At 41.3% G+C, this 9,496-nt stretch overlaps 1 protein-coding gene across 1 annotated transcript in view; it reads right to left on the bottom strand.

Annotated features, from left to right (window-relative positions):
* Nucleotides 1-9,496, bottom strand: part of LOC119823731 (CD2 associated protein) — a 119,141-nt gene that overhangs the window by 99,681 nt on the left and 9,964 nt on the right. The window contains 1 exon segment of the mRNA XM_042055758.1: nucleotides 7,347-7,469. Within this exon segment, the coding sequence (XP_041911692.1) occupies nucleotides 7,347-7,469 (123 nt within the window).

Below are 9,496 nucleotides of genomic sequence, written 5' to 3'. Positions count from 1 at the left end.
AGAAACATGGTGCAGAAACCATGGAAGAGTGCTGCTTACTGGCTCCCTCACTGGCTTATGCTGAGCTAGATTTCTTCTAAAGCTTGGGTCCATCCATCTAGGGATGGCATCTCCCACAGTGGGCTGAGCCCTCCCATGTCAATCATCATTAAAGGCAATCTCTCACAGACATGGCCACAGGCCAGTCTAATCTGGAAAATCTTTCTTCCTAGGTGACTCTAAGTGTGACAAGCTAACAATCAAAAAGGTTGGGGGATCTGCTGTGGGACAATGGCCTTATATCCTGTAAAGGTTTGTCAGTTGTATTGTTTTGATAAAACGCTGATTGTCCAGCAGACAGGCAGGAAGTATAGGTGAAGAATTCTGGGAAGAGGAAATTCTCAGTCTGAAGTCATCACCCAGATGCAGAGGAAACAAGATGAGAATGCCTCTCTGATAAAAGGTACCAAGCCACATGGCTAACACAGATAAGAATTAAGGGCTAATTTAAGATGTAAGAAAGAGTTAAGAAGAAGCCAGAGCTAATAGGCCTATCAGTTTATAATTAATGTAGGCCTCTGTGTGTTTTTTTGGGACTGAATGGCTGCGGGACCAGGCAGGACAGAAACCTCAGTCAACAGGGATCAAATTCAGGTGGCCTGGGTTGTATGGCAAATTGCTTTTACCCACTGAATCGTCTCATCAGTCTGCATAACAAGCCACACTCTTGGCATAAAATCTAGGATGAGGACAAATATAGAGACTGCCCAACTTGACAAGTTAAGTGACAGAACTGCTTGGATAGCACACCCATGTCATTTCTATCATATGTGTTATGGTATGTCATTCATACATATGAATGACAGCACAACCTGTCATTCATATCAAATGTATTAATTTCAAATTTAGAAGATTCAATACACACACCTACTTGCTTTTTTTTTACTTTTTAAGATTTATTTATTTTATTATGTGAATGAGGGTTTTGCCTGTATGTATGTATATGCATCACATGTGTGCCTGGTGCCCTCAGAGGTCAGAAGATGGTATTGTGTCTCCTGGGACTGGAGTTACAGGGTTGTCAGTTGGCCATATGAATGCTGGTAATTGAACCCTGGTCCTTCGCAAGAGAAACAAGTTCTCTTACCCATGAAGCCAACTCTCCAGATAGGCTTATTTTGCTCTTTTGAGTTGGGCTCTCAATACAGAGCCTAGGCTGGCCTAGAACTTTCTGCAGACTTGCTGGCCTCACAATTTTGATCCCTGTGCTTCAGGCTCCAAGTATTAGAAATAGAGCCATACTTCACCATATCCAACTAGTAAAGATGAAGCATTAAACTGCTCCTAGAGGTCATTTTTGTTGTGTTCCATTTTTGTTCGTTTGTTTGGTTTGGTTTGGGTTTTTTTTTTTTTTTTTTGTGAGACAGAATCTTACTTTGTAGTCCTTCTGGCCTGGAACTCACTATGTGGGCCAGATTAATCTCAAATGCCTGCCTCTGCCATCTGAGTGTGGGATTCAAGTCATTCACCACCATGCTCAGCCTGATAGGTGACTATGTAGACCAGGCTCACAGCCTCAAACTCACAGATTTGCTTGCCTCTACCTCCCAAGTGCTGGGATCAAAGGCATGCACCACCACACCTGGTACAATAGAATGTTTTTAAGCAAGAAAATTGAAATTTGATTGATTATCTCTAATTTTTAGTTATGTTGCCAAAGTCTTAAAAGAAAGAATTGTGTCCAGCAATGCATAAAATGAGAATCTGAATGTGACCTTTTGTACTTTGGGGAACAAAGGCAGTAACATAAGTTGAGACAGTGATTTGATGCTTGTCAGGTCTAAAGTTGCAAGCAATCACGAAAGCTCCACTTCCCCAAATGGTGAACATGAATTTTCTATTTAAGGAAGAAACGTGGTCTACATTCTCATAAAACGTGTTCTAAGTAATTTAAGAATGTGGAAGCTGCTTAGGAAGTGCAATTACAAATTACTGGCAACGTAAGATTCTAAGTATCAGCACCCAGGCATTCAAAGCCGGGCAGCGGTGCATGGGAGCTACTTCCAGTGGAAGAATGCATGGAGCCGCCAGGAATTTTGAGTCACAGGTAGGAGGAAAAAGGAAAGAAATGAAGGATGTAAATCCTCATAGCCTACTCTCAGTGACATATTTCCTTCAGCAGGGCAACATGTCCTAAATCTTCCCAAATGATACCCCAACTTAGAAAGATTAACTTCTCTTACTTCAAGCCTAACTTTGCTTTCTCTTTACATGAAAAACTCTGTGAGTAAGCCATAAGATGCCTCCACTCCTCTTTGACAGGAATGAATGCTTACAGGAAAAATGTTCATGAATGAAAAATTGTTTGTTTAAAAATATGTTTTAAACGTAATTATGTGATGTGGGGTGTGTGTGTGTGTGTGTGTGTGTGTGTCTGTGGGTATTTGAATGTGCATTCTGTATCCTGAGAAAGTTAACACCTTGGATCTACTTGTAGCAGAAATTACAGAAAGCTGTCAAACATCTGACCTTAGTCCTGGGAATGAACATTTCTTAGTCACATTGCCATGACTCTAGTGCTGTAAATATCTTAAAGTCTACAGCACTTTGAAGTCTGAAAGTAGGAACAAACTCTTAAAGAAGAAAGCTCTGTTTATGAAAACAATTGGTTAATGACTTTAGACATCACAGTTGTCTTTAGCTTCAAAAAATTTATTTTTCATCATAGCCTTTAAGGAAGTAAATTACACACCATGGTCACTCAAGACTGATGGAAGAGATCATTGCATTGTGGTTTCTATTTTGAAACATTTGAGGTAGGTACTCAGGTGTGCTATGTGTGTGGCAAATCCATTTAGTGCAGTTTATTTTGTATATTATATTCTTTCTATGGCTTTTGTTCATCTTCTATTCGGCCTTTACCTACTGATAAGCATTTTTCTGCTGTAATGTATAAAATGGTATCCCCATCATCTAAGTGTCCCATTGGTTATTAAAATATCAGGCCAGTGTGACCACACTTTTCACGTAAGGGTGGTGGGTTGTTGTTCCTGGTTTAGATTTTCATCTTTTCACAAATTCCCTTGAGAGTTTGTTGTTTGTTATCCTAGCTTGGTTGTCAATCAAGATTCAGGGATACATTTGAACTCATGATGCTCATGTATCTTCCTCCTGAGTACAAGTCCAAGGCTGGATGATGAACTCCCATTGTGTGGTATTTTGCAAATAAAATTTACCAATGTTAATCTTAAAATGTTTTATAGAAGCTCTTATAAGAAACATTAAATAACTCATGTGTGTATTCAAAGAAGTATTTTCATTTATCTGATATATATATATACATATATATATATATATAATAAAGTAGTATAATCGTAAAAAAAAGAAAGAAAGGAAGGAATGAAGGGCAGGCGAGATGGCTCAATGATCAAGGTGCTTGCCATTAAGACTAATGACCTGTGTTTAATCCCTGGAACCTCCAGGGTAGAAGGAGAGAACTGACTTCCACATATTGTCTTCTGACAGCAATACAAATGCCCACCCAGACACACACAACATAAACAAACAAACAAACGTTAAGAGAAAACCATGTAAGAAAAGGCTAGAAGGAGAGCCTAGAATGTAGGCTTACTGATACAAACGTCAAAATTCACGTCATCCTATCAGGTCCAGGGTGACACGCCTGTAAATGCAGAACTCAGGGCTGAGGAAGCAGGCTCAGGATGGAGAGTTTAAGGTCAGCCTGGGCTAAAGCAAAAGAAGGGAAGGAGCAGAAAGGCAAGCGGGGCAGGTGACATGCTTTCTTCACACTATGCATGGACCCCTTGCCTTGTCTTTGTCCTGTCCTAACATCCCCACCAATATGTGCCGCCTTATATACTCCATTGATCACGGAGAAAGAAAAATAGGTCTTTCTTTCCTTCTTCTTTCAAATCAATGACAAGTATTTCAAAGTTTTTGAATTTACATGACAATAATTGGGATAATTGATTTAAATTTGTTTTTTGGTTTCAGGAGCGTGGAGCTCAAAGTTGGCATAGAATGCAAGCTGACCACAAACTCCTGATCTTCCTGCTTCTCCCTCCCAAGTGCTTAGATCGTCACGAGTTCTAGGCCAGCCTGGACTAGAGTGATTCCTGCCGAAAACAAAGAGAACAAAGGCTGATGAGATAGCTCGGTTGGTAAAGGGGCATGCTACCAAGCCTGATGACCCAAGTCAGATCCCTGGAACCCACACGGCAAAAAGGAAAAGCCAACCCTTGAAAGTTGACCTCTGGCTTCCAATTTCAGGCCACAACACGAGTGCTCCATCCATGCAAAATAAATAAATGAATGTTATTTTAAAAAAAAAAAACAAGAACGAAAGTTATGATAGACTTTATAAGCATTTGTTTTTCACAGTGCTGGAAGCGGAGTTCAGAAGGTAGCACAGTCAAGTTCTTGGTCTATGCCATTCTGGTTTCTAGAGGGCCATTTTCTTGTTGAGTCTTTACATGGAGACAAAGAGGCAGCTAGTTCTGTATCATATCTCACTTTTAAGAACTGTCTCATTATATAGTGCTGCCTTGCTATGTAGACTAGACAGGCTGCAAACTAATAGATACACCTGCCTCTGCCTCCCAAGTGCTTCAAAGGCGTGCATGGCCACACCCTCTGGCACTTATCCCGTACCTGCACCATCTTCCCTGGCACTCTACATACTTCCCAAAGGCCCCACCCCTATGTGCCACCACACCGAGGTTACGATTTCAAAAGATGAGTTTTTGGGCAAATGCATATTTAGTCCATTTGATAGGAGAAAATAGAAGGGGCCCAAGAATATCTCCTGTAGATTTCTAACGAGACACACAGCTCCTGCATTGGGCAAATTGCTGAGAAGACCACTAGTAAGCCAGGTGTGTTAGTACATGCTTGTAAACCCAGCACTGAGACTGAGATAGGAGGATTGATTGTTAAGTCAAAGTCCAGCTTGGTCTACAAAGTGAGACGATGTCTCAGAACAAAACAAAACAAAAACCCCTCATTTTACCTCATTTTGTCTACTTTATGTGTTCTCAACGGAAAAACAAAACATCATTTTATTAATATAGGATCTGAGAAGCTTAAATTTCATAGGTTTTTTTTGCAGAATAAATACATTAATTGCTAACATGTTTTTTTTAACATCAGGCTATTTAGATGTTTAATTTTAACTGAGTGTGCATCCACCTTTTTTCTTTTCCCTTAAGGCCATCTCTATGAAAATATAGTACTATTATTTAATTACTCAGTGTGTAGATGTTTAATTATATGTGTGGCTGTGATTGATGGAGGCATATTGCAAAAGTCACCCCTTTTCCGTCTCACAGACGCGGACGCCGGTCTGCAGGAGAGCCCACAAGGGGAGGTGTTTATTTTCCATTAGGGAAGAGTAAGTAGAATGTCTGAAGTTATTACTTATGCCCCTCCCACTACTCCAGTGTCCTCCCTCTCCTTTGCACACAGAGTCTCCAGTCATTCAGGCTGCTCTCAAACTCAGGAGTGGAGCATGACCTTAAGCTCCTGAACCTCTTGCTTCCTCCTGAGGACTGGCATTACCTTGATATGCTATGCCCCTGATTTTACTCAATGCTGGAAATCAAATCCAGGGCTTTGTGCATGCTAGGCAAGCACTCTACCAGTGGAATTACATTCCAGCCTCCATATATTCTTTTCTTAAAGATTATAAAAGTCAATTATAAAAGTTATTATAAAATTATAAAAGATTATAAAAGTTATGTGTGTTGTTGGTCCATGCCTTTAATCCCAGCACTCTTGAGGCAGAGGCAGGTGGATCTCTTGAGAGTTTGAGGCCAACCTGGCCTACATAGTGAGTTCCAGGCTAGCCAGGGTTACATGATGAGATTCATAAATATCTAGAAGTAAATAAATAAAATAAAGTAAATACTGAACATGGCTCAGTGGGTAAGAGAAATGAGCACACGGACTGGAGAGGACCCAGGTTTGATTCCCACCTCCCACATGACTGGTCACAACCTCCTGTAACTCTAATTTCAGGGGATCCAGCCTTCTCTTCTGGCCTCCAAAGGCTCCAGACACACACACAGGCAAAATGTCCATGCTATAAAGTTAAAAACAACAAAAGGCTAAAAATGTTACTAATGTGTTTTTTCATTTTCAGTAGTGCTTTTGATAGGAGAATATAATATTTAATTAAAACAAAAGAATAATAAGTTGTTCTTTTAGAACTGAATTAACTGAAGGTTTTAGTTAATTCCGAATTTTAGTCAACGTCACAAGTAACCTTCTCAAGTGTTCTGTGACGTAGTCAGGTCACACTTGGGGAGTATTAGTACTCAGACATTTAGGAGCAATGCTGACCAAACGTTCAGAAACAGACCTGCTGTGGAAACAGCCTTTTGTACACTGCTAAGATGTTTTGTTCTCATTGGTTTAAAAAAGAGCCAACTGGCCAATAGCTATGCAGAAAGAGGTTAAGTGGGAGAACCACACTGAGAACACTGGGAAGAAAGGGGGCAGAGTTGCCAGTCTGATACAGAGGAAGTAGGAGATGAATATACCATGCCCCATGGTAGAGCATAGAGAAGAACTATGGATTACATTGTAAGAGCTAGTTAGTTACAAGCCTAAGCTATCAGCTTAGCGTTTGCAATTAATAAGTCTCTGTGTGGTTATTTGGGAGTTAGTAGGCAGGACAAAAAAATTCACCTACAAAAACGAGTCTCATAACCCATAGTCTTAATACCATTGTCTTGAGAAAAAATATACAGAATTAAAGATAGGAGACAAGACCAAAGAAGAGAAGAAAATCACTCACATTCCCGTGGCATCTCCTCTTTGCCTTGTAGAACCTGATTTAGCAGCTAGTATGTGCTGTAAGTATTCCTAATTTACTAGTGTCTCTGGGTGATTAAGGCTTGTGGTGGTCTGAATGAGAAACAACCCCCTAGCCCCTTCCCTCACCAATAGGCTAGAGGCTTTGATCACTTGGCCCCCAGTTGGTGGCACTGTCAGAGGAAGTTTGAGAAGTGCCATTTTGTAGAAGGAAGTACTTCACTGAGAGCCAATTTTGTGTTTGACGTCTTTGTTTCTTCTCTCGTGATGGCTCAGCTTCCAGCTTGTCAGCCTGTCTGCCCCTTTCAGTGATGCCTCTCTTGCCACTGTGGATCTAGAACTGTAAACTCAAGTAAAACTCTGTCCATAAGTTGCTTTAGTCATGGCGTTTGATCACACCGACAGAGAAATAACCCATACAGCGCAGTGCATCCCAAGGCTCTCCATCAGCGATAATCACAATCCCGCTTTCCGTCTCATTTCAGGCCGTGTGTTGAGCATCCTCCCCTGCCTTCAGTCCCACAAGAAATTACATGACAGTTGTTGTACTCAGCTCTTTGTTCAGCACATTTAATAGACCAGGCCACATGCCAAGAATTTTGTTCAACGTGAGCTTCTGGTTTCTTGTTGGGACTGGCAATTACATGCCTGAGTGCCTGCAACATGGAAAGCCAATGGTAACATGAGATAGAACTCAAAAGTTCTGGGGGGAAAACTATCACAAGCGAGGAAGAAAAGGGCATTTGAATAGGGCTCTGGAAAGCAGAGTGATTTGGATGTGCTGAAAATTGACACGAGGAGTATCCCAGGCAGGACCAACATGAACCAGGGAAGGTGAAGTGTGTGTCTAAGAAATAACAGATAGCCAAGTGCTATCATAAAATATAGGAAGGGTCATGAGGACTACAGCAAGACAGGCTGAGCTGGTGAGAAATGGCCAGATGCCAGACTAATGAGTTATGGAATGTTCTGTAGGAAATGGAAAGCAATTTTATTTATTTGTTTATTTATTTTAGACTGGGTCTCTCTACATAGCCATGACTGTCGTAGAACTCATGATGTAGACCAGGCTGTCCTCAAACTCACAAAGATCCTCTGCCTCCCTGGTGCTGCGATTAAAAGTATATGTCATCATGCCTGGGACTATTTATTATTCTCATATATTTTTATATGTATGGATGTTTTGACTGTGTGCCATGTTTTTAGCTGGCAACCATGGCTGCCTAAAGAGGGCATCATACTTCCTAGAACTAGACTTACAAATTGTTGCTTGCCACCATGTGGGTGCTGGGTACTGAACTCAGGTCCTCTGTTATGAGCAGCAAGTACTTTTAACCACTGAACCATCTCTCGAGCCTGTTTGTTTCATGGTTGTCTTTTGTTAGTTTTGGGTTTTTTTTTTTTGGTGTGTGTGATGGGGTCAAAAAAGACTGGATTTCTGAATCCCCGCCTCCCACCTCCCCAGTGCTGAACATACATTCCTGTATCACTAGCCACGCTTTGCTTTGCTCTCCTTCCGTCATAATTCCTGGCTCCACTGCCTTCACCTGGGCTCCTGTATTTGAGCCTCATTCTTATTTTTCTGCTGTCGGGCACTAATTTTCTCCTGAGCCCTCTGTGCTTTGACTCAGCTTTCCCTTCTCAGTTTACATCTCAGGGAGATACAGGATGCCACAACCCCAGTCTTCACCCCATAGAACACACTCCCACGTTGACTGCTGAAAATCCACAGCTGCAGGCAGAAACAACTTTAGGTCAATCAAAAATACTGTGAATTGAAGAACAGGATTTGGTAGCAACAGGCAAGAGAGCCAGGATCCAAGACCACAAGGCTATTGTGTTCCTGAAAGGATGTTTCTCTGTTACCATTCTTGGCAGACGGTAAGTTGCAAGAGCTGATATTCCTGAGTTGTTTCTTCCCAACCTCAGGCCTGTGTCCATGTCTATTTCTGTCTGTCTCTGTGTCTATGAAACACAAGAGTGAGCAGGGATGGGAGGGATGACAAATCTTAGAAATCTTAACACTTTTTCGTAGACGTCCTCATGGCCCTGGGAGAGTCCTAGAAATGTCCTAATTTGCAGGAGATGTTGCTCAATGAGTAGAGCGTTTGTATACCATGTGCTGAGGCTCTGGGCTTCATCCCCAGCGTCACATACATCAGCAGCAACATGTGCCTGTGTCCTAGCACTTGTGTGGCAGAAGCACTAGGATCAGGGGTTCAAGGTCACCCTCAACTACATAGTGAATTTGAGATCAGCTTGATACATGAGATTTGCCTCAAATAATAAAAAATAAAACGTCTTAGGGTCTATCACACTTCTAAAAGAATGACATTGTAACTACAACCTTTCCCCTTCGCTCACATGTACCACACTTACACAATATTGTAAGCCATGACTTGTGAGCTTAAATAAAAATTTTGCGAGCTATAACAAAGTATGATGACTCACACCTATATTATTAGCATTCAGGAGGCTGAGGCAAGAGGGTCACCATGAGTTCAAGGTCAATCTGTACTACTAGTGAGTTTCAGACCAGCCTGGGCTACAAAGTAAGACCCTGTTACAAAACACAACACACACATGCATGTGCGTACACACACACACACATACACGAAGTTTTAAAGTGATCAACAATTTAAAAGGTTGACCAATTATAATAAAGGTAAAGTATCTTTCTGGT

Source organism: Arvicola amphibius, chromosome 9, assembly GCF_903992535.2.
Source record: "Arvicola amphibius chromosome 9, mArvAmp1.2, whole genome shotgun sequence".
NCBI lineage: Eukaryota > Metazoa > Chordata > Mammalia > Rodentia > Cricetidae > Arvicola > Arvicola amphibius.
The sequence above is the reverse complement of the archived record's forward strand: the minus strand, read 5'-3'. Positions and strand labels throughout refer to the sequence as shown.